The following is a 25,146-nucleotide window of genomic DNA, read 5'->3' as shown; positions in this document are numbered from 1 at the left end:
TTATAATTTGTCCGGATATGAATCCAAAGTTAAAAGAAGGAGGTTAGACTGTTCTGTCAGTACCCCACAAATCCAAATTGTGAAAAAGCCAATCTCATGCAGAGGAACAAAACCCATGAAAGTGTCTATTTTTTTTTTAATTACATTCTTTAATATTTCATTTCATTTTAGAAAAAAAAATTGTTGCATACATGGAGAGCCAACATTGGATTCTTGTGCTTCCCTCCCTTCTTTGTACTTAACACTCACCAGTGAGCTTTGCAAAAACATGGTTTATTTTTTTGTCCGTAATAAAGTGTTCTGGTATTAGGTTGATGTCTATCTACTATTTGATCCCAGCATGTTGTTTTTAGCTCATTTGTGTGATCCCTAGAATGGAGTGTGACATCTCTGACTGCCCACCTTTTGGCTTCTGAAAAACAAAACACTACAAATAGAAAAGAAGAAGAAGCTCCATGGAATGGACTTAAAAAGAACAAGCAACTGCTGTTGGAACTTCCATTTCTTTTTATCCAATGCTGCTGAGTTTATGCATATTCAACTGCATTGACAAACATGGTTTCATTGAATGTGATGGCACAACTTTGTTTGGTTAGAATTCTAGCCCTAACCCTAACCCTAATCCTACACTGGGGCATGCACCTTGTTGACACTTCACAGCCTTGTTTTTCTTTCGTCAACATGCACAAAAAACACCATATTTAATGTGGATGTGACATTCAATATTAAATGGGATACTGGTGTATAATTAGAGTGGCTGGACTTAATCTCATGTTCACTCAATTCTGGTAACTAATTGAAATAAAGAATGCTCATGTGCTTCATAAGAATCTTGGACTTTCTAGTAAGAAGGCAGAAATCAAATGCTTAGGTATATCAATTCACAGGCACAGACTTTTTTTTTTTTTTTTTTTTTTTTTTGTTATACTCATGGGTATGGATATTACATTTGAAATTTTAATTCTACCTTTATATGATGTTGTATGGAAAGTTGAAAAGGAGAAACACAAAGAACAACATTACCAGAAACTTAAATTGCAATGAGTTGTAAGTAAAACATATTGCTGGGAGATGAGTTTTCACTTAATATCATCAATAATAAATAAATAAATCAATAAATTTTTTTGTTAAGTAATATTTTAATATATGTATGTATATATATATATTTTTTTTTATTGCCAAAAAGATAGTTGTTTCTAGAAGTTTTAAGGTTGTATGTTAACAATTATGGGCTTGTTGGATTGAAAAATGTAAAGTATTATTTCACAATAACTTACTTGTAGAATTAGGTTGACATGTATATGTAATAATTGGATCTTCCTCATCCAAAAACTATTGTTGAGAAATCAAAAACACAATTTAACAAAGTTGAGACTTTTTGAATAGTGATTTTCACTTATGCATGAATTATTGGTGGTATTGAAGATATAAAAAAGAGTAATTACAATTAGCAAGTTTTGGCAAACAATGGTGTACTTCTGGATGATGCAATAATTAGTTAATAATATTTCTATCAGTGCATGAATAAATACCATATATAATAAGTTGATTTTTAATAAAAAGAAATATTTGTACATTTAACATCTAAAAAATTGAATGTGTTAACAATTTCAAGTATTAATACTTTCTTGATTGTACAGTAAAAGCTAAATCTATAATCAATGATTAAACAATTGTAGTTTAAATAATCTAACCATAATACAGGTATTATTTTGTTTTGTTTTTATTTTATTTTTTATTCAATTTTAACTCTTGAAAGATTTTTTTTGTGGTATGTTAAGATCTCTCTCTATGTAAATCTATGTAATTATAATATCTTTTTATGTCTTTAAAAAAGATAATGTTACAATCAAATATCTATTTAGTTGCACTAATAAAATCATTTCTTTTCGTTTCTTCCATGCTTCATAAATACATATGTTTATGTAGTGAATAGCTTCTATAAAAGCACACGCTATTTATAACAAAAATTACAACATGAGTTTAGAGTTCATCATCAATTGATTAAAGTCCAATCTTTTTTATAATTTAGTATAGACTATATTTTTTAAATTTTTATGCTATTTTATTTATTTAATTAATTAATTTTACATTGAAAAAAATTATTCAGGATTAATCATTAAAAATTATAATCAATTCAAATCTAATTAAGTAATTATTCAATCAATCTAATATTTTTTTGTTGCCAACTAATACTCTAGATTTTGTTTTGTACTCTTTTTTACTTTAGTTTAAGTTTGTCAATTTGAATGAACAAACGTCTTCTACTTCTTTTCTAAAAATTAAAAAGAGAAGAATCTAAAATTCCATAAAAATTAATATATATTTTTAAAATATATTAATATCAAATTTAAAATATAAAAGTTAAATAAATCAGTCCAACATTTCTAAATAATATTTTTATCTAGATTTCTTGGTCCTTTTTATTGATGCACATCTATAAAAAAAATAATAGCATGTTATAACTTATACTAAAAATATATATTTATAATTTAAATATAATAAAATTTCTAAAGATATATCCTTTAAAAAATTAAATTTTGATACTCTTATAAAATCTCTTTTTTTAAAAAATAAAATTACATATATATATAATTCTTTATGTTTAAGAAATAATATTTAAAGAAAAAAACTCAGTTAATATGTTATATAAATGTTAAATATTAATTAGTATATATATATATATATATATATATATATATGATATAGCATGTAGATAAGGCTTTTAAACAATAAATTTTAATTTTTTTAAAAAAATAAATAATCATAATAATGACATTCAAATTATACCTAGAATTTTATTATTTATAAGTGTGATTATAAAATGAATTATAATTTGGTTTAAGTGTCACAAACACACAGCTAATTACAACTTCAAGAATTTTTTCGAAATTATTAGAATATTTTATAAATATCTACATATTTTTAAAATTTTATGTTGATTTTTAGAAGCCAATATTTTATGAGAAAAAAATATATGTTGTGAAATTGTTGTTTGAATAGACGCTTCTTATTATACAATAGTTAAGTTTACCACTTTTTTCTGTTTGATTCTCAAATTTTCAACCTAAAATTAGTAGAAAATTATGACTCACACTCCATGTCTCTGTGGAAGAAAAAGTTTTAGCTTGAACATATTCCTTTACAATTGTTCTATTGACTAAAGTTAAGAATTGGTTTGTTTGTTCGTTTGTTTCTTCTTATTTTTTTATTACTTTCTCTTGAATTCCTTGTCTTTGAAAATAAATAAAAGTCCATGTCTTAGTATAATAGAGTAAGAACAGTTAAATCTCAAAACATGACAAACAAGTAATATATATATATATATATATATATTATTTTATTGTTCTTGTTTAATGTTAATTGTGTCATTTTGATGTCATATCATTGTTTTTTTATAAATAAAATAACTTCAATAATAGCCAATAATATATTGTGATAAACTTTTCAATCTTCTTCATATCTCATGTCCATGTCTCTACTTGAATCTGATCATGCTTCAAGTTGGATCTAATACCACAAAAGATCGACACACAAGGGATTAGACATATAGCAATTCTATCATCATCAACAGATGTAACATTTTAGAAAATGTCATACTCATTCAGTAATTTGACTAAAACAAATAGTGACATGGACATTATTTTCCTCTATTTCAACATTCTCTAAACAAATTTCACCAAGATATCTTTGCATTCTAATGCCCACTATTGTCAAGCAGCTACTAAGGAGGTGAGAGGCCACAACTTTTAATTCCTTTGATTAGTTGGAATTGGGAAACTTTTTAATTTTAGAGTTCAAAGGATTTAAAAATTGTGGGTTCTCACCTTCTCCCCTAAATATGAAGACCCTTAATATATTTTGACAAATTGGATACAATTTTGTATGTAATGGTGTTGATGAATGGAAGACAAGAAGATGGGGATTCTATAACAATTCAAACACACTTGTGGTTGCATTCCACAAGCTTTAGGAATGTATTAGTGAAATATCAAAAACTTATACCAAAAGTTGCAAATGTAATGCTAATAGTGAAAATGTGAACAAATGTAGTCATTAATTGGCAATGACGCAATTAAATATTAGCAAGCTCATGACACATCACTTGAGCTTTTGAAACCCTAAAAATATTCCTTTGAATTGTGGAGTTGCCACAAACACAAAAATCCCATCAACATGTCTTTGTGAGTACATGATTAGCAATAGAACTGCACTCCTTTCTACCTACAATTTTAATAGACCTGGTAGATGGTATCCTGTATTTATACATGTATGTATGGATACATTGACAGATAGATAGACTCTTTTGCAAATAATTTTTTAAGATTCACAAAATCAAAAAACTTGATATTTTTTTAAGTTTTTTAATTTTTAATTTTATCAACACAAAAATAATTTACGTGCACTCTTTTCTAAATATTCTTTTCAATTTTTTAAAAATATCACTGTTTTGATTATTACATAAAAAAAAAAATTAAATAAATCTATTAAATCCAAGAAATTTAAAATTTTCAAATTGTTCAAACATCAAAAATTTCTTAGTCTCTTCTTTGTGTGTGACAATTGTCAAGGATAATAAATAATAAATATTGAATAATGAATCTTATTATGTTTTTTTATTTCTAATATATTTTTGAACATAAACTGTATACATTTTATTATTTATTTAAAAATATATTTTGATTGAAGTTTAAAAGAATTATAAAATTTTATATATAAATTAAATTTATAGGAGATCAAAATTTTAAAAAATTAGATACTATCGTGGCTTTAAAATCTATATGTTATCTTAGAATTAATCAAAGCTAAGAAAAAAAATCATGTATAGTTTTAACACAATCAACATGCTTATATTTTTAGATGTTTAAAAAGCATATTGTTTTGAAATTTTTCTTTGAAACCACTAATAGATTTTTAATAAGAATTTTTATTTTGTCAAAATTTTAAATAATAACATAAAAAAAATAATCTTGTAAAAAAAAAAAAAAAAAAAAAAAAACAGAATTTATTAAAAATTGCATCAATAATTCATTTTTTTAATTAATTAATTTACCATTTGTCTTATATTTTATTTGTGTAAATATTTTTTCTTGATTCATTTTATCAAAGTTTTGTGTTATTTCATTCTTTTTATTATGTTTTTCATGGATATATTTAATATTATTGGTAGTGTTGAAATATTAAAAAATCCAGATTATGTAGTTTAGAATAGATTTGATTTTAATGTTCCGATACATTAGTGCCACAAAATATAAGTGTACATCATCAAACTACACCTCCCAGTAACTTTAATCGCTTTCTAATTTTAGAAAACTATTACAATATCTTCTGAACTATTATACTATTTTGTGTTAAACTTCAAACCCTTCAAAATCTTTTTGAGCCCATAACTTTCTATAGTATTCTATGTTTATTTGACAACATTCTGTAGTTATCTAAAAGCCTCTCTTAAACAGTTTTAAAATTTTTGGAACATGTTATAAGTCTATATAATCTTCTCCAAGATCAATTGCTATAATACCAATAAAAAGCCAAAATGAGGGATGGATTAGTTTTATGGAGACAAATTTTGAACAATCCAAATGTTACGGTATTTTTAGCTCTATTATTCGTTTTTGTTTTTGTTTTCATTTTGGTTACTCAACTACATGTTTGATTTGATTTTTGAAAATAGTAAAAACAATATCATAGAACAAAATTCACATAGTACCTTGTTTAAATAAGAACTTTGAAATGTTTAATAGTACCCAGCTATAACCATCTGTAAGTACAGCACACAAACAACAATGTTTACTTTCAAATTTTGTAAAACTGAAAAGCAAATGAAAATAACATATTTCTTTAACACCACATAAAAACCATGAAAACCATTGTACGAGAAGTTGTGATTGGTACAAACAATAAAAGCATGTTTAAAGATAAATAATGATAAGAATAATAATAATGTTATAATTTTTATTTAATTACTTCATTTTACATTATAATTCCGAAACCTGACAAGCCCTATAATTAATATTAAAAAGAAAAAAAATACATTTCAAAAAGTAAATATGATAGTAAATAAACATTTTCAAAACAATATTATTTTCAACAGACCCTAAAAAATTACTATATAATTATATAATTTATCTAATTAAAATAAAAGTTTAAAGTATTCTTTTATTATCTGATTTTTAATATGTTTTTGATAATTATCATGTTTTTAAGTTTGGTAATGGAGTACCAAATAAAAAGTGAACAATCGAGTGTAACCGATATTATTAATTTTATTAATTTTTATGAAATAAATATTTTATTTTTATTACTATAATTAACCAACTAATTAATTATAACTAACAGATAATATTTTACACTTTCGAGTGAAAAGTCACCACCCATAGAACTCCGGGAGACTGACTCGAAACTTATCCGCATTCACACGAGACTGAAAGTCTCGTTCAGTCATTCCCGTGCCAGCTCAGACTCAACTGCCAGATCAGGCATCCGAATAGGACGACGAAAGCTCCAGCTGTACAATTCGCGCCAAAATTTGTCATCCAGTCTGTCAGTCTCAATCAATGCGGCCGTTCGTCACTGCGGATTGCACACACTGGAACCCAGCGGAGGATGAATGCCGAAATAGAACGAATGAAGGAATCCATCCTAAGGCCCGGGGGTCTGAAAAGCATGCCACCTCTCTAGAGCGAGTCTTCATCTTCGTCTTCATTCGCTAGGGCTCTCTTTTTGTGACTGGGCGGCATGAGCTCCGGAGTGGTCGATCATGGATATGGTGTGCGGAGTGAGCTCTCGCTGGCGTGTCGATGGTTGATTATGTAAGCATTTTCCTTAGTCTCTACTTCAGCGCGTGTCTTTTTTATCTTTCTTTCTTTCTGTACAAAAAGGGGAATAATTACAACACTTTATGATACGATTTGAGTCTGTGGTAGAGGTTCGAGGGTGTGTTGAATTGATGTTTGGGATAAGGGCATTGAGGATATATGTTTCGAGTACAAGTCACTGAGGTTGTAGATGTGTAATGTTTTGACGCGAGTTTTGGAATAGAGATTTTTTTTCTTTTTTTTTAGCAATCGGTTGATGTGAATTGTATGACGCCTTTCTAGAGTGTAGAGCAAGGAGTTATTGAAGGTTGCTTGAAGCGTCGTGTGGGATTGAATGAAGGTTTTTGAACTACGGGGTTTAGAAATGAGATTCGATTACTGAGTGGTGGTGTGGAGCAGACGCAAGAAAGGATAGGGTGAGAGATTTGAGTAAACAGGGTATGTGCGGGATAGGTGAGCCTTAGAGATGGCATTAGTGGATCGTACAAGGGAAAGTGAATAGCATTGGTTCTAGAGAAGCTTCGGTTGTTGGAAATAGTGCATTCTGGTTGTGCGTGGGAACGTAATATGTAATAATGGAGGAGGAGCTGGTGAGGAGCACGATGCTTTCGATTACCCGTTCCAGAAGGAATGTCCTTCTTGCGTGCGGTGCCCTAGCAGCAGGCGGATATGTGACTTACAGGGTTTACCATTTCCGGAAACGACTCCGCGTATATCTTTTCTTCCAGTCTTTCTCGTCTCTTCTTGAGGTCCTCTCTCAAGGGAGCATCTCTTTTGCTATCATATTGAGTGACCTTCATGGATTTCTCGTCTCCGACAAAGACGAGGTGCCACAGTCCATCAAGCAGCTTCTAAAACTTGCGTCCTCTCATGAGGCACAAGAGGGCATCGCCGCGCTGTCGGCCGCCGTGAGTCGTGGAGTTTTGTCGACATTTGTCAGTGGCAAGTCTGTTTCCTTGAGCCTTGAGCATGAGGAGCAGACTCGGAAACTACAACCTTTGCGGAGCACCTCGTTGAGTCCAAGGGGAGCTGGGCATCCCGAGGAAACGAAAAACGTGATTAAGTGGAGTGGCGAGGATATTCGTGTCTTGCAAGAGGGTATTTCTCCTACCTCTACCTCTCTGGATGATAGAGCTCTATCACCAGATGAAGATGAAAACACCAAGGAGTTCTCGAAGAATTGCGATGTAGTATTGGAAGGCAACGGTTGGACTAATGCTGGAAGCATTCTGAACCATGCCAAAACTCAGGTCAGTTCATCGATTGTAAGAGGCACGAAGGAAGTTCTACAAGAAGGATCAGGTGTTGGGTCCGATGTCAGCGGGAACGGAGAAAGAATTCTTTCTGGGAAACGGAAAGGCAAAGAAGATTTGGTGGACAGGCTGGTTGATAAGCTCTTTTCTGATTCCGGAAAGGGTTTTGCATCGGCAGTGGTGGCCTCTGCCTCTCGTAGTTTCGTTGCCTCTGTCATAGAATACATCAATACTTCTAACGCTTTGTCACGAGAAGACGAATCGGGAAGTGGAGGTGGACTCGTGAAGAGTTTAGTTGCATTTGCAAGCAGTGTCGAGGGCAGATCAGCTATGACGGAATGTATTCAAAATTTTGTTGGAACTGCTGTATCGGTATATCTGGATCGGACGAAAGATATCAACACTTTTGATGAACTTGTAGCTGGATTAGTGAAGCCGGAACATCGAGGTCCAATCACTGATCTGTTGACTACTGTTTGCGAAGTCTCGACCAGTAGTTTTGTGCACTCCTGTCATGAGGCTATTAAATCAGATCCTAGCAGCTCAAAGTATAATGCAGTGAGAAGGTCAACGGTGTTTTGCCCAGATTTTGATGACACGTTTCATGACAATGACGACGTAGATGTATTCTACGACATGGGAGAGGAGCCTTTATCTCCATGCCAATCTCCCGTCAAATGGAAAGGAAAGACCGTTGCGGAGAAAAATGAAGCAAAGCCCATCAACTATATTGATCAGATTTCCAAAGTAATTGCTGTTCCTAGCAATCGGAAATTGATCCTGGATATTGCTGGAACTATGACTGCCTCAGGTGTCAGGTCAATGATTGATGTTTCTCTGGGCAAAGTTTCAGCGGCTTTTGGTAGGAAGGGTAAAGCTCAAGCCGTGAAGCAGGACTTCGAGACTTCCAAAAGGTCGGGAGTTGGAGAGAAACTGCAGGCTGTTGGGGACGCGACCAAGGCAGCAATGGACAAGTCAACGATACTCATGACGATGTGCTATGCAGTCTGTCTGCATTCTGTTTTGGGTGGAGTTAGAATGATTCAACCATTTTAGGTTCAGTTCAACTATTTGATGTACAATAATTCCTTTGATTACTCAATGATTACCGCCCTGACTCAGTTGTAAATTTCAGATGCGGTGAGTCTATTGAGTCATAGTTCATTTCCACCTTGGGTACACTTCAAGGCTGATAGGTTTGTAGGTTACCCTTGTTGTGATAATTTCTCCAAATTCTTCAAATTAAATATTTGGATTATATTGATCGAATGAGTGTACTAGTGTGACACTCACTTTGTAGCTTGAAAAGTTTGATGGTCGAAGTCTTGAATGTTTGAACGGTGTCAATGTCGTGATTCAGTTGACAGAAATTATATTGACGGAATGAGTTGGCTTCTTTCCTGCATTTTAGGTCGTCTGTGGTTTAAGTGCGCAATCATAGCTGCCAAACGAACCTATCTTGATAGGTTTTCTATTGTTCATGAAATTGCTTCACCCATATAGAAGATGGGAACCATTTGCACCATATTGTAATATTCTCACTGGCGTACCTCTGGCATCGTAAAAGGGAAGCTGAACTTTCTAGAGAGTTTTCAGCTTGTGTGTGTTAGACGGACAACAACACTCGCTCACCACGGACATATCTTCTGTGATATGTTTGAATGGAACATGTATTTCGTGGGTTACCAGTGTTACAAGTTGCCGTAGTTCTACAGTACTAACGAAGCGTAGCTTTGTTACTGCTTACTTCCACGACATGAACACAGGATTCAATGTGCAGATAGAATACGCGAGACCATATTTAACAAACACCTGGAAAGTCTGTCTGTACGGCAGAAGCGTCTCCTCTGTATTAAGGATAATAGTCTCATTTGAGAACAATGTATTGTACACAACCAGTGACCCAGCCTGTTGGTAACTAGTCCTCACGAATGAGCCCATCGGTTACCATGCAGTTGGAAACTAACACTGGTTTACGGCCTCTCCGAAGCTACCGACCTAAGTATCATTGTACCCGCTATCTGGGCGATTCGCCCTCCAAAAAACTGTGTTCAACATATTTTATGTCTCGCTCCCTTCCTAGGCTACAACTATTGTACGCTTGTAGTGGTAGTGAATTCACGAATTTCCTCCCCTGAAGGCAATTGCTCCTCAGAAGATTCCTCCACCATAAGGTAGTTGTCCACTTGAACAGCTGCTTCCCTACCTTCGGCAATGGCCCACACTACAAGGGATTGCCCTCGGCGGCAATCACCAGCGGCGAAGACACCTTGCAAGTTAGTGGCGTGCTTGCCGTAATCTGCTTTGAAGTTGGATCGGGCATCGGTCTCGAGTCCAAGCTTCTCCGAAATGAGCTGCAAAAAAAGGAACAGCTGCACGTCAGTAACTCTTCATGACAAAACCTTGTCGACTTCGACAATGATCAAAGTGAGTGTGGAGAGGATAAAGAATTATGAACTCACTTGCTCGGGACCCAAGAAACCCATGGCCAGAAGAACAAGGTCCGTTTCAATAATTTCGTTCGATCCAGGAATCTCGCTCATTTGGAACCTCCCATCGGCACTCTTGTCCCATTTCACGCGAACAGTCTCCATTCCAGTAACTTCTCCCTTGTCGTTGCCGATGAATCTCTTGGTCAGGACTTCGTAGGAGCGAGGGTCTTTCCCAAACTTGGTGGCTGCCTCCTCGTGCCCGTAGTCAACCCTGAAGACGCGAGGCCATTGAGGCCACGGGTTGTTCGCGGCTCTAGTCTGTGGTGGTTGAGGAAGAAGCTCCAAATTGACAACCCTAGTGCAACCGTGCCTCACCGATGTACCAATACAATCAGTTCCAGTGTCACCACCTCCAATAACAACCACTTTCTTTCCCTTGGCAGAGATGTATTGCCCATCCTCTAAGTTACTGTCCAACAAACTCTTGGTATTCTTGTGCAGGAACTCCATAGCGAAGTGGACGCCTGCCAGATCGCGCCCTTCCACAGGGAGATCCCTTGGCTTCGTTGCCCCAGTTGTGAGCAACAGAGCATCGTAATCAGACCGCAGCTTCTCGACCGAGTAGACGGGATCGACGCCAACGTGAGCATTTGTCACAAATTGAACACCCTCCGCTTCCATGAGATCTACTCTTCTTTGAACAACCTGCACCTTGTCGGTCTTCATGTTCGGCACACCGTACATCATCAAACCTCCGATCCTATCCGCCCGCTCAAAGACTGTCACTGAGTGACCCTTCTTGTTGAGTTCGTCAGCAGCTGCAAGTCCTGCTGGACCGCTGCCCACGATGGCCACCTTCTTTCCAGTCCTCTTCAGGGGTGGTCTTGGAACCATCCATCCATTCTCGAAGCCCTTATCAATGATCGTGCACTCCATGGTCTTGATTGATACAGGGTTTTCTATGATGCCAAGAACGCAAGCTCCCTCGCAAGGAGCAGGGCAGACGCGACCTGTGAACTCGGGGAAGTTGTTGGTCTCCAGAAGCCTGTCCAAGGCCTCTCTCCACCGGTTCTGGTACACGAGCTCGTTCCACTCCGGGATTTTGTTTCCCAACGGACATCCAGTCTTGTCCTGGTTGCAAAAGGGAGTACCGCAGTCCATGCATCTCGCTGCCTGCGTCTTCACGAGGCCGTCTTGATTGTCGGAGGCCAACACTTCTCCCCAATCCTTCATCCGCTCGTCTGCAGGTCGATAAGGCAACGGTTTTCTTTCGTACTTCACGAATCCACCGTGTTTGACGGGGCTCAACACTTGAGTAGGCCTGATTGTGGAAGGAGCCGCCTCCTGCAAACACAGTACAGTAGCGGGATCACCACGATGTCCATTACAATCTTACTTATCTCTCACTTTGCTTCAGTGTTTTCAAACAAGAAAAAACTAATCGTTTCGTGTTTAACTTGTGCTTAACTCTCCTAGGTCTTCCAGCACAATGAGGTCGACGTACCTCCGTAACTGAAGCCTTTCCACTCGGTGCGCCGTTGGCTACCGTAGTCACAACCTCTACAGTGACTGCGGGAGTTTCTTTCAGTTGCTCTGCCGCCTCCTTCGCTTTGATTTCTTGCAACACACGCTTGTAGTCTCGAGGGAAAACCTTGATAAAGCTGGGAAGCAGAGCATCGAAGTTGGCCAGAATTTCTCCCGCAAGCTGGCTCTTAGTGTGGCGCTGATGCTGCTGGATCAAAGCTTTAAGAGTCATCACATCCTCATTCTCTACCACGGGATCCAAATCGACCAATCCCATGTTGCATGTCGACTTGAAGGTGCCTTCCTTATCAAGCACATATGCAACTCCGCCACTCATTCCGGCGGCGAAGTTCTTCCCAGTCTTTCCAAGGACCACGACGGTTCCACCAGTCATGTACTCACATCCGTGATCTCCAACTCCTTCCACCACAGCCTTCGCCCCTGAGTTACGCACAGCAAATCTCTCTGCTGCCATACCGTTGAAGTATGCCTCTCCACTAGTTGCTCCATATAGGGCTACGTTTCCAATGAGGATGTTCTCTTTAGGATCGAAGGTGCTGGACCTTGGAGGATACACAATAATCTTTCCACCACATAGTCCCTTCCCGACGTAGTCATTGCTGTCACCTTCGAGTTCCATGGTGATACCTTTGCACATAAAAGCCCCTAGAGATTGTCCAGCGCTCCCATTTAACTTCACGTAAATGGTATCAATGGGAAGTCCTTCCAATTTGTAACGCTTGGTGACCTCGTGGCTTAGCATTGTGCCTACTGCGCGGTTCACATTGACGACAGGGGTCTCGATGTAAACCGGAAGCTTGCTCTCCAGCGCAGCACGAGATAAATTGATCAGCTTCTGGTCCAACGCGAGCTCCAGCTCGTGATCTTGCTTCATCACACATCTCTGTGCAGCCCCTGGTCTAATATCAGCTGCGGGGCGCAGCAACAAGGAGAGATCAATGTTAGTGAGCTTCTCATTTTGTGCTATGACTTCCTCATCCACCTCTAGAAGATCGGCGCGTCCAACAAGATCGTCCATCTTGCGGATACCCAAATTTGCCATGTATTCCCTAGCCTCTTCTGCAACCATGAAGAAGTAGTTGATTACGTGCTCTGGCTGTCCAGCAAACTTGGCCCTTAGGACGGGGTCTTGAGTGGCAATGCCGACCGGGCAAGTGTTCTTGTGGCACTTGCGCATCATAATGCAGCCCATGGTAATCAGAGGAGCAGTAGCAAATCCGAATTCCTCCGCTCCCAGCAAGGCAGCAACCATGATGTCACGTCCAGTCTTCAACTGCCCGTCAGTTTGGAGAATGGTGCGACCGCGAAGGTCATTTGCTACCAGGGTCTGGTGAGTTTCAGCCAGACCAAGCTCCCAAGGCAAACCAGCATTCTTGATACCAGTCCAACGACTGGCACCAGTTCCTCCATCGTGACCAGAGATGAGTACATGGTCCGCGTGACCCTTCACCACTCCACTAGCAACAACTCCTACTCCGGCTTCCGACACTAGCTTCACACTGACCCTCGCATCAGGGTTGGCGTTCTGCAACAATGATCGTAGGAACTCAGTGCCTTCGGAAGCAACACCTTGCATACCTTGCAAATGCAATCGTTCACACACACACATTCTTCCATTCCTCCATAACTTTGAAATTCAAGCACAGACTTACCTTGAGATCGTGAATGAGCTGAGACAGATCCTCTATAGAGTAGATATCGTGATGTGGTGGAGGACTGATGAGACCGACACCGGGTGTAGAATTACGCGTAATAGCGATGTCACCGATCACTTTGTGCCCTGGCAATTCTCCTCCCTCACCTGGCTTAGCACCCTGAGCCATCTTGATCTGCAGCTCATCAGCATTGGTAAGGTAGTAACTGGTGACACCGAATCGTCCACTGGCTATCTGCTTGATAGCACTCCGCTGAGGGTTCTGTGAACCATCCTGAAGTGGCTCAAGTCGCTTAGGGTTTTCTCCTCCCTCACCTGTGTTGGACTTGCCCCCAAGCTTGTTCATGGCTATGGCGAGAGTTGAATGTGCTTCAAGAGAAATAGAGCCGTAACTCATGGCGCCTGTGCAGAACCGCTTCACGATCTCTGCAGCAGGTTCAACTTCCTCCAGAGGAATTCTGGCAGACTCCGGCTGCTCCTTGAATTTCAGCATACCGCGCACGTTAATTTTCTTATTCAACTCATGCGTCAACTTAGAAAATTCTTTGTAGGCATCAACACTGTTGGTGCGTGCAGCTTCTTGAAGTTTGGCCATGGCCATGGGATCGTTCAGATGAACCTCACCACCCTTCCTCCAGCTGTAATCACCAGGGTTTGGGAGTGCGTTGGCGTCGGCACTGCCTTCCGGTGCCTCGCGCGCTGGGAACGCCATTTCGTGTAACCTGAGGCTGTCCTTGGCCAACATCTCAAATGTTGCCCCCTCCACGCGGCTTGGAGTTCCCTTGAAGCATCTCGATACAACCTCGGAGGAAAGTCCTAGTGCTTCAAAGATCTGTGCTCCCTTGTATGAGGCCAATGTAGAGATTCCCATCTTTGCCAAAACTTTGAGCATTCCAGAGTTACTTGCGTAGAAGTATTTCTTCACAAGGTCATCCTTCGATACCTTCATGGGGATCTTTCCATCAACCTGAACCCTGAAAATGGTCTCAATCGCCAAGTATGGGCAGATGGCGTCGGCTCCAAAACCAACTAGTGTACAGAAATGATGCACCTCACGAGGTTCGGCCGACTCGACCACAAGACCGATACGAGTACGCTCCATCGACTGAACCAAATGGTGATGTACAGCTCCGGTTGCCAACAAAGAACTCACTGGCACTCTTTGGGCCGACGTTGCTCTGTCAGACAGGACCAACATGGAGTACCCTTCGGCCACAGCATTCCGAGCTTCAGCACAGATGCGGGTGAGAGCATTCTCGAGTCCAGCAGGTCCCTCAGATTTGTCGAATGTGATGTCAACAACCATAGTCTTCCAGCCGCGGTACTCCATCTTTTTCACTGATTCCATTTCCTCCACAGTGAGGAGGGGGCCGCTCAAGGAGAGACGATTGCACTGCTCCTCAACCTTCTCAGTCAGATCGTGTTCAGGACCAACCATGCACCGGGTGGATGTCACGACGGCCTCCCGAATTGGATCAATGGGCGGGTTGGTGACCTGTGCAAACATCTGCTTGAAATACTCGAACAAGAGCTTGGGCCTGTTGGACATCATTGCCAATGGAGCGTCATTTCCCATGGACCCTAGTGCCTCAGAACCGTCCTTAGCCATGGGGAGAAGAAGCATCTCCAAATTCTCCATAGTGTATCTGCGATCATCAAAACAGACAGCAGTAAGCGAAACATCATTTGGTCATGATGAGAGAACTCGCGACAGAGGGATGCATTTTGAATTATGTAGCAACATTATTGAGGGCGAGGGATGTTGGCTGAAAGGACATACCCGAATGCCTTGAGAGGCGTAAGCAACCCCTTAACACCCATGTTATCTGCGGAGAAGTTCAGGCTAGCCATGTTCTTGTCACCAATAATTGCGGGAGGCGCTCGTAGCTTTTCTGGCACAGAGTTCACAACATCCTCGAGAGTAAACTTCTGACGCTCGAGCCACTCGGCGTAAGGGTACCGGGATGATTGTTGCTTCTTGAGGTCGTCGCCATCGACCACTTTGTGATTCTCAAAGTCGACGAGCAGCATCGTCCCGGGGTGAAGGCGCCCCTTCTGAGCAACATTCTCAGGCTCTACGTCAACAACACCTACTTCACTCGCCATAATGACACGGCCGTCATGAGTCACGTAGAATCGTCCAGGACGGAGTCCATTTCGGTCCAGTGTGGCGCCTAGATACTTCCCGTCCGTGACTGCAAGATGAAAAGAGTTAGTGAGATGAATCCAATTGAACTGAATTCGCCAAATAAGATCCTCGTATTGAATTAACCAATTTCAAAGCATGGTATGGGAATTGAAGAGAGAACGAAGAGTACATACATGTCACAAGGGCAGGTCCATCCCAGGGTTCGATAATGCACGAGAAATATTCGTAGAGCGCGCGGCGTTCCGGGTCCATGTTAGGATCGTTTTGCCATGCCTCGGGAATCATCATCATGACAGCCTCAGGAAGAGAGCGCCCAGCTCGCACCAACAACTCTAAGACTCCATCGAACACACCTAGAAGCCATGCCCGACAGGTTAACACCATGAATTGAAGATAACAATCACGGAAACCGGCTACTCGAGAGCGAGTGAAAGACGTAGCGTGCAGAGCCAGGCGAAAGGATTTCACGTACCGGAGTCGGAGGATCCAGCATCAACAATTGGAAGCAATTTCTTCAGTTCCTCCGGAGAGAGCCCTAAGTTCTTACACTTGAAAAGACCTTCGCGAGCGTGCATCCTGTCAACCAACGGCAAGAGTAAGTAAGAACATCATTGTTGCTCACATCCCGATTCAAAGCACCGCCTTTTCGGACAATGTCCTGAAAACAAGCCGAATTGTGAAGTTTGTGATCTGAATTCGGAGACGTACCAGTTGACGTTCCCTCGCAACGTGTTGATTTCTCCATTGTGGCCGAGCATGCGCATGGGCTGTGCGCGGTCCCAACTAGGGAATGTATTAGTGGAGAATCGAGAGTGCACTATTGCCATGAAACTGGTAAATCTCTCGTCACCAAGGTCGGCGTAATAGTATTTTGTTAACTGGTTCGGCTTCAGCTGCCCCTTGTAAACAACGGTTTTGGATGACAGAGAGCAAATGTAGAAATCCTTGGCGGCACCTCGCTTCAAATTGAGAACAGCTCGGATTGCCAACATTGAGGTCTTCCTCAGGATGTACATCTGGCACCAATCACAGTACGTCCAAGGGTTCTTCAGTTCGGTATCGATCCGAAAAAACTGACTCGTCAATTCTGCAATTGGTCTAGTTGAAGTACAAAGGTAACGGGTCGAAACAAACAGGGACGCACCTGCGTCTCAAAGTCGACTTTCGAGAGTGTGCTTGCAGTGAGAAACACTTGCTCGATCAGAGGCTCAGTCTGAATGGCAGATTTTCCCAAGTCCGAGTTGTCGGTCTGTACGCGGCGCCATCCCAACACCGTGTGGCCAAGGGCCTCAGCCACCTCGGTAAAGACCTTCTTGGCGTGCTCTCGACGAATTTCTGAGGTGGGCAAGAACATCATACCCACTGCATAATCTCCTAGAGGTGGCAACTCGCATCCTATCTCTTCGGGTACAACCTGTCCAATCGTACAAAGTCCTTAAAACGCAACAAAAAGACGTTCAACCTTGCGACATGCATCAGACTCACTGAAAGGTACCGCGACATGTATTGCATCGTACCCACTGCAAAAACGAGGCCGCAGCGTTGCAAAGCAAGGCAATGGCGTACGCGATAGCCCAAACGATACCTGAGAGAAGTAGCTGTGGGGAATGCCGACAAGGATTCCAGCGCCATCTCCCGTGTTCTCCTCACACCCGCAGGCTCCTCTATGTGCCATACGCTCAAGCATCTCCAGTGCATCCTTAACCTGAAATCAAGCAATGTAAGAGTGATTCGGAGAGTATCCTCTGAAAGGAGGCAAACCAGAATAAACTGTGAGTTTCATAACTGAGGTTTCTATTGTGCTGATCAGCCTCCTTAAAAGCGAGAGAGTGTAACTTGTAGTCTTGAACAAAGACTTCCAAAGTAGTGCGATCACATGATTCAAGAGGCTAAACAGAATCTTTTCCAAAGGTGACAGTGGATGATCGCAATGGACAGGAGGAAGGAGGAACTTACGATGTCACGGCTCGACTCCTGGGAGAGCTTAGCGATGAATCCAACTCCGCACCCATCCTTGTCGAAAGAAGGATCATACAATCCAAGGTTTGATTCAGGAACAGAAGATAATCCCGCCCTCACAGACAGTTGCAGGAACTTCTGGTGTCTCTGCCTCGACGACTGCCCCCAAAATCGCTTCACTAACCTTGACTTGTCACTTTTAAAAGACTCCGCCAAACTCCGACCCCCGGTTTTCCTGAGACCCGAAAAGCTGCATCCTGCTTGCAATTGCCGGCTTCCGAATGACGAATCAGTCTGCAATCCAGTTCCAGCTACGTCCCGAGCAACTGCCTGCGCGCAGTTTCCTTGCTTTAGTAACTTGCGAGACTTGGAACTATTCCCACCATGAACATTCACCGCTGCCTGTGGTTGAGAGTGTAGAGTAAGGGGTGCACGGAGAAGAGCTTCCATTAGCAAACTTCACAACGTGCACACACCCGAGAGATCTGTATCTAATCAGAAGTCAGACACGAGCGCAGTCGCCTCGAGTGGCTTCCCACTCGAAAGCCCGCAACCACCACTATCAGCCCCAAGTTAACCCACCAATGAACTCACAAAACTCAACACCGCTGCAACGAGATGTTGTCAAGCGCGCAAGCCCTCTTACGATCGAATTGCTCCTAACCTATGATCAATCAGCGTGGGAATAAGCGAGTATTTCAACTAAAACGAGTACTGAAAGTATGGACGATGAATGCACAAAAGGCAAAGAGAGGGAGCCGCTGGTCAGATCGACCCTGCCAGCCCGCAGTGATGGAAAAGATGAGAGGAGAGATGGCTGGGGAAGGATCTCTCTCAGAGGCAGGCTGCAAACTTCTTCGGAAGGAAGCGGTGCCGATGAGTTTATAAAGCCATCACCAACTTGGTTGCCTCACACAAATGGTACAACGTCAAGCGGCCCGGGCTTGGGATGGCTTGTCAGAGTCCTCAAGAGCCGTCGCAAATTGACACCGCTCGATGTGCGGAAATTTCTTGTCGCTCGCACCCATTTGCTATTGCAGGTCCCTGGAAGTTTTATCAGTTGGAAGGCTCCATGGATCTACACCCCCACTTCTGGATAAAACTTCGGAGAAGCCTAGCCGTGGCGGTTAATCGCATCCCCTATGGCTTCGTCACCTCCCCCTAGCCTACCCACACGGCCCTTGCGGGTTAAATCTATTAGCGTGAAATGAGAATTGTCACGACGTCGAGGAAGTGGGAAATTGCTCACACAGCCGAAATATAGAAAATTATAGAAATATATTATAATATGGGTGCTATTGGATTTGATAGGCCTAAACACTGACGTGTGCTGACCAGTTCCGATTGGGCTCCTTGGAAGGGGGAGCTAGGAATAACAGTTTTTATTTTATAAGAAAAGGTCGGATCGTCAAGCTGGACCCCTTCTTGCAACTTCCTGCTTCTTGGCCCCCTGTAAAGACGAGTTGATCTTCGGTTTCGAGGAATAATTACGAAGCTCTTGGCTATTTCTTAGTTCCTTTGGAATCTGTTCCGCTATGTTCAAACAGAAATGTAAAAAAGCAGCGAGGAGGTGCAGCAGCGCAATCGCCATCATAACCTCACTCGAGCATTACTCATTTACTTGATTTCAGTAAAATGCCACACCGCAGGTGAGAACGTCGTTTGGTTTGTTAGAGTTTCCCCAGAAACCAAAAGGAATCACTCTAATCGAATGCCATTTGAGCTCGCAGAGCAGAGCACAATGATGAATTCGGGGACAAAAAATTGTTAAGGTGAGCGAGCTTGAATTATGAGCCTCTCGGAATCACTTGTCAGATACACGTGAGCATTCTTGCGCAAACGGCCAGAGAATGGACACAAAAAGCAAAAGCTCCGTGGCCCCCACTATTTCTCCTCCTCTAACCCCCATTCTAAGCTCCAACTGCAGGCCTGCAGGGAGCCCAAATGATGGTGTTTCTTTTCCTGCCATATCAGACACCACCTCCAAATTTAGCGGGGTGGTCCCCGCCTCCTGCAGAATATATGAAGGGATGTCTAAGCTCGTTGGAGAAAGTGAGCACCTCGACCCGCCACCTCCAACGGCGCCAAATAGGCGGGTGGGGGGGGGGGACACTTGCCCTCACAGGGAGGCTCCTGTACTCAAAACCCTAAATTCCTCGAAATGAATCCTCACTAAAAATAAAAAATAAAAACTAAACTAAACTCTTTCCCTACGTGGTGACCATCCTCCCCCGTATTAGGGACCGGGCGAAATCCGGGCAGAGGAATGTCAATAAACTAAACTAAACTCACTCGTGTTCCCCCAATAAATAGGGTTGCCCGATGAATCTTTCACATCCCCTATTACCTTCCGTTCCACTTCGCACTACCCTAATAAAGACACACAACACAGAACCCAATGTCTAGTGTTTAAGTTTTTCCACCCAAAGATTCTGTGTATTATTTTTCTGGTTCAGTTAATTGGGTTGCTGTGTGTCGTAGGGTATGCTGTAATGATCACCCATGAAATAGCTTTGGTACAAAGGAATGCTACTAGAGTAAGAAAAACTAGGATCCAGAGAGCAGGAATTTGTCGTGGGTAGTAGCGAAGCAGCAGTGGCAGCATCTAGGGATCCCCACTCCTTCTATCTCAGGCTTTGTGCCCCCTTCCACTAGGCAAACTCATCCACCGAGAGCTGTCAGAGCTTCCTTGTGGTTGTTTGCCGCTTTTGTGGTTGCCTCTGGAGGTTTTCTGACGTTATTTAATACAATCTATTTATTTATTTGTTTTTGTTCTGTTGTTGTTGTTGTTGGCACAGTAAGGGGTGAACTTGGTGTGAGATTTCACAACAAGGATTTGTACAGCCACCCCATGAACTTGCTAATTTGCAGTTTTTGTGGGTGCAGCTTTATCTTCGCATGGTAGTTACAGGTCATTCTGGATCTCATCTGAGTTTTCAGCTTTGGGGATTAGATTGTGCAATCTTCTCAACACACCCTTCAAAATGTGTGCACTTCAAAAATGTTCTCAAAAATCAACAGAAGAAAGAATTAAAAAATAACAAAAAACTGTGTGTTGATTATATAAGTGGGAGAAAATTTTTATGGTTAAGAAAATACTAGTTTTTAGAGACTGTAACATAATAAGATGGAAATACACGTGGTAGGAATATAGCTTGTTCACCCCCCCCCCTGCACAAAAAATAGTTCATGTTATTTTCTTTCTATTAATGAAAAGGCTGGTTTTGCTATGATTGTTATTATGCATATGTTTTACGTGAACAGCAAATTGATAACAAGCCTGTGTCAATGACTCAAACTTTGAATAGTTTTTGTTTTCCCCATTATTTTATCGTTCAGCACCCAATGTGGCATCCCAATCAAGTGCCCCTCCCAACCAAAACTAGCTTCCAACCAAACATGAGGAGTATCTGCAAGTACCCAAGCCTTTGAAGCCTTCTTCATGACAATCTTAAAAATAAATATAAACTGTAAATGCATGGTGCAAAGACATTTACAAAGAGAGTAACTTCTTTTTCTATACTAAGATTGGTGGAAACAAACCCACAAATTTTTATCACTCCATAGTTTAAACTAGAGAAGCCCCCAAAAGTCTTCAAGCATGAATACATCCAAGCAGTTGTTGTTTCATGTGACAAAAAAAAAAAAAAAAAAAAAAAAAAAAACGGGGTGGTTCAAACCCATCTGTGGCTCCATTGTGCAGAGTCATTACAGTCATGAGGCTGGATTTCCAGGCCAAAAACTGTGCAGTAGCCATGTCCTCCATGAGTCAGAATCCACACTGCAAAACGTGAGAAAAATATTCTAAAATAAAACTCAATAAATCACAAGCATTTTTCTTGTTATCAATGAGCCATGCAGCAAACAAACAATGATGATGATGTGGAGTATTCTTGTATAGTTTATGAGACCCAGAATATGAAGAAAAGATGGAACCTGAAATGGGAATATATTCCACAAAAGGACAGATTACCACCAAGAGCTTGCTGGATCAGTGGGGTGTGTGCCCTCACACAAGAGAGAAGGAATGGCTTCCCAAGTCATTGGAACCCTAAAAACCCACCCCCCACCCCCTTCTGACACATGACCTTTCACACCACTAGGGTCTTAGTTGTGATTCCCCTATAACCAAAAGGCCCAGTGAAAGGATCAATGTAGCCTCATGGAAGAGCATTGGAGGCACTCCACACATTCTCTCTCTCTCTCTCTCTGCATGTGTCTCGTTTTAATATTCCATTAAACAATGGTTATAGTCATGAGTCCATTGAGGCCCCAAGCTCACTGGAATCATTTGAACAGGATTTTGGGCAGAATTTAGATCCTAATCCAAGGGCCCTTGAAGTAATTGGGCCCCATACTTGATTCAGATTCCTTTTTTGAGTGTGCCAATTCTAGCAAAGTTCCAAAATTGCTCCCTCCCTTACCCACACGCTACCCTCTTATTTTAAATAAAGCATTCAGTAGGAGTTGGGTTATCTTTTTCTCACCCCAGACCCCAAAGTCTGGAATGCAATTTTTTTTCTTTATTCATGCTCGGGCAGTTGGATGAATCTATACTGGGTGAGAAGCTTAGCAGATGGTGAGGGGCTCCAAATTGCAGATGTGGCAGTATGTGTGAGGAGAAGCCACTAACAATTCAAAGAGGTCAATGGTAGAGTTCTTATGGCATTCATGTGACCATTCCATTGGCTGCAGTTTGGTTTGCACACATAAAACTAACAAATACATGAGCCCCTGTTTAGTTTACTTTAGTTTATGGTTTTATTTATTCATTTATTTATTTATTTTTTATGTGTATTTACTTTGAAGTCATGGATTGCTGTAACTGATTAAATGGGAAAGTACAGGAAATCCCCATTAGGTAAAACAACTTTTTCTCCCTATCTTCTTATTCATGCAACCTTCATTTATGTATGTATGTATGTATGTATGTATGTATGTATGTATCTCTCTCTCTCTCTCTCTCTCTCTCTCTGTATATATATATATATATATATGCACACACAACTGAATGCATTGCTGCCTTACAATTTGATGCCAAAATCTAAGTATTTTATGAAGTTTTTGTAAATATTTTGTCATGGTTTTGTATGCAATCATTTAGTAATTTGTAAGAATGTCCTAGAACTAGATTAGGGCAAGGTCTAAGCATTCCATTTGTCCATCATGTTCTATACAAATGAACTCAAACTACTCACATGTCTTCAAAAAGGACATCAATTGTTTTCTTTAAGAGATTTTAATTGAATTTATTACTTAAAATAGTAAAATATTACTTATTTCAAATTTGTGCTTATTTTATTTTATTTAAATATTACAACTAAAATTTGGTAATATTTATTGATTCTTCTAAATGAAATTCTATGAAATAAAACTTATATCATCTAATCAGTTTTTGAACATTAATTTTTATTACCACCAAATTTAAGATTTATCAAGCTGTTAACACAAAAGATCTTTTTTTATTGTGAAATAAGCATAATTGAGTGGTTGGAATGCCTTGTGAGTTGACAAATGTTCCTTTTTCTTGTCAAAACATGATAAATTTAGTCTTTAAAAACAGTTTGGAATTTTTGATTGTATCTTTTCAACCTTTTTTTTATCTTTTAAAAATTACTATTTCCGCAGGTCAAATATACAAATAGTGACACTGAAGGATCCAAATTTATACAAGCTATGTTAGTGTTTTATTTATTTATTTATCATTTAAAAATAATTTAAATGTCTTTTTTTAGTAATATAAGTACTAAGAACATTTCAAAGTTTAAAAATCATAGTAGTTAGATTGGTTAAGTGAAAATTTAACATTTTCATTCAAGAAGATATCGAATTTTAGCATATAAATAGTTAAATGGTTGTTTTATTTGATCAATAATGTATATTGACTATATGAGGTATAGTTTTATTCTTTAAATTGACAAATGTTATAGGATAATCAAGTACCATGCTATTGGTGTCATAAAAAATTTAGCAACAATAAATAAATAAATATTTCTTATACTTAGTAAAAACTAAAATTTTGATTTTGATTTTTTGATTTTACAATATTTTAAAATTTTAAATATATAACTAATATTTTGATATTTTGATTTTATTTCTATCTAATTTTTTATTATATATAAATTTTTAAAATATAAATATAAATAAATATTATTATTTAAATCCTAGGTCTTCAAAATATCTTAGGAATATATATATATATATATATATATATATATATACATACATGAAGTTTATTTTATTTTATTTTTCTGTCTATCTATCTAATGATTTTGAGCCAATTAATTAGTTCAATTTTAATATCAATATTTTTTAATGATATATTGATTTATATATATATATATATATATATATATATATATAACTTTTGTGTAAACTAAAATATTTCAAACTTACAAATCATTGCTAAACAATAAAGAAATTTGCTTATATTCCTATAACAAATCATTAGTATAAGAAATCTTGTGTATTTGTCCCTACTTGTTAATCAACTTGGTTAACTTAGCATTAGATCTATACCAATATGGCTTAACAAAAGACAAATCCAAACTAATTAGATCTAGAAAAGAATAAAAAAACAAGTCAAATATACTTGTTTCACCTAAGAATCAAATCAAATTGGATTGAAAGCTAAATTTTCAATATAAATCGGAAAAAATACTTGATATATTTAAAAACCAAATACATAGGTTAAAATGGATTAGGATAAAACAAAATAGTAAAGTAGCTCCCATAATTAATTAGAAGTAGTGTAAGTATATAATAAATTTGAGTTGAAGCAACTCTCTTATTTTTGATGTATTTACTAATCTTATTAAAATCTTGTATCACATTGAGATTGTTTTTTTTTTATCCAATATAGTATATATATATATATATATATATATATATTCTTAATTTTTTGTATTAGCCAAAGTGAAGTTGTTTTAGCTCAATTCATAATTTTAATTAGTAAAAAATTCTATCTAACTAATATTCTTTTCAATTTTTTTATTAATAGAAATTAATAATATTAAAATTGTTGAAAAATAATAAAAATTTAAATTTAATTTATTTAAGAACTTTTTTGAATTGACTATTGAGATTGACTAAACTATCTACAACGATCTATTAACTTTAAGCTACTAGACTTCACATTGACAAATGCTTATAGTGCCAAAGTCCAAATCAAAGACTCAAGAAGTAGATGCCTTAGTTTTAAATCATGAGATGCCTATAGTACCAAAGTTTAGACCAAAGGCTTGTGATAAGATGATGAGATATCAAGATTTTAGATTATGAGATATTTGTTTATTTTGTCTCATCTTTTCTAATTTATATTTTTTTTAATTTGGTG

At 39.0% G+C, this 25,146-nt stretch overlaps 2 protein-coding genes and 2 long non-coding RNA genes across 6 annotated transcripts; 1 reads left to right on the top strand and 3 right to left on the bottom strand.

Moving 5' to 3' along the window:
* Positions 1–118: 118 nt before the first annotated feature.
* LOC149987814 (uncharacterized) lies at positions 119–2,429 on the bottom strand. 2 transcript variants are annotated; one of them, XR_016506271.1, is made up of 2 exons: positions 1,695–2,429; positions 119–1,332 (listed from the first exon to the last, which is right to left on the bottom strand). It is a non-coding gene; the product is annotated as an uncharacterized LOC149987814 (long non-coding RNA). The 2 variants fall into 2 exon arrangements; XR_016506270.1 differs by lacking the exon at positions 1,695–2,429 and adding an exon at positions 1,533–1,688.
* A 4,269-nt stretch (positions 2,430–6,698) lies between these two features.
* LOC112291707 (protein PHLOEM PROTEIN 2-LIKE A10) lies at positions 6,699–9,340 on the top strand. The gene has a single exon (XM_024539521.3). The coding sequence runs from the start codon at positions 7,394–7,396 to the stop codon at positions 9,125–9,127; it is 1,734 nt and encodes a 577-aa protein (XP_024395289.1). The 5' UTR covers positions 6,699–7,393; the 3' UTR covers positions 9,128–9,340.
* A 531-nt stretch (positions 9,341–9,871) lies between these two features.
* On the bottom strand, positions 9,872–18,824 carry LOC112291706 (glutamate synthase 1 [NADH], chloroplastic). The gene is made up of 11 exons (XM_024539520.3): positions 17,808–18,824; positions 17,437–17,556; positions 16,996–17,265; positions 16,560–16,867; positions 16,324–16,427; positions 16,025–16,204; positions 15,483–15,897; positions 13,701–15,348; positions 12,008–13,573; positions 10,534–11,847; positions 9,872–10,425 (listed from the first exon to the last, which is right to left on the bottom strand). Exons 1-11 carry the CDS (start codon positions 18,258–18,260, stop codon positions 10,162–10,164), a joined length of 6,642 nt encoding a protein of 2,213 aa, XP_024395288.1. The 5' UTR covers positions 18,261–18,824; the 3' UTR covers positions 9,872–10,161.
* A 735-nt stretch (positions 18,825–19,559) lies between these two features.
* On the bottom strand, positions 19,560–22,026 carry LOC141046205 (uncharacterized). 2 transcript variants are annotated; one of them, XR_016506269.1, is made up of 4 exons: positions 21,747–22,026; positions 21,491–21,591; positions 20,910–21,220; positions 19,560–20,738 (listed from the first exon to the last, which is right to left on the bottom strand). It is a non-coding gene; the product is annotated as an uncharacterized LOC141046205 (long non-coding RNA). The 2 variants fall into 2 exon arrangements; XR_012218966.2 differs by having other exon boundaries at positions 20,910–20,981.
* Between the last annotated feature and the right edge of the window lie 3,120 nt (positions 22,027–25,146).

The sequence above is a fragment of the Physcomitrium patens genome, chromosome 14 (assembly GCF_059467195.1).
Source record: "Physcomitrium patens ecotype Gransden chromosome 14, ASM5946719v1, whole genome shotgun sequence".
NCBI lineage: Eukaryota > Viridiplantae > Streptophyta > Bryopsida > Funariales > Funariaceae > Physcomitrium > Physcomitrium patens.
Note: the sequence above shows the minus strand (reverse complement) of the source record. Positions and strands in the feature narration are given on the sequence as shown.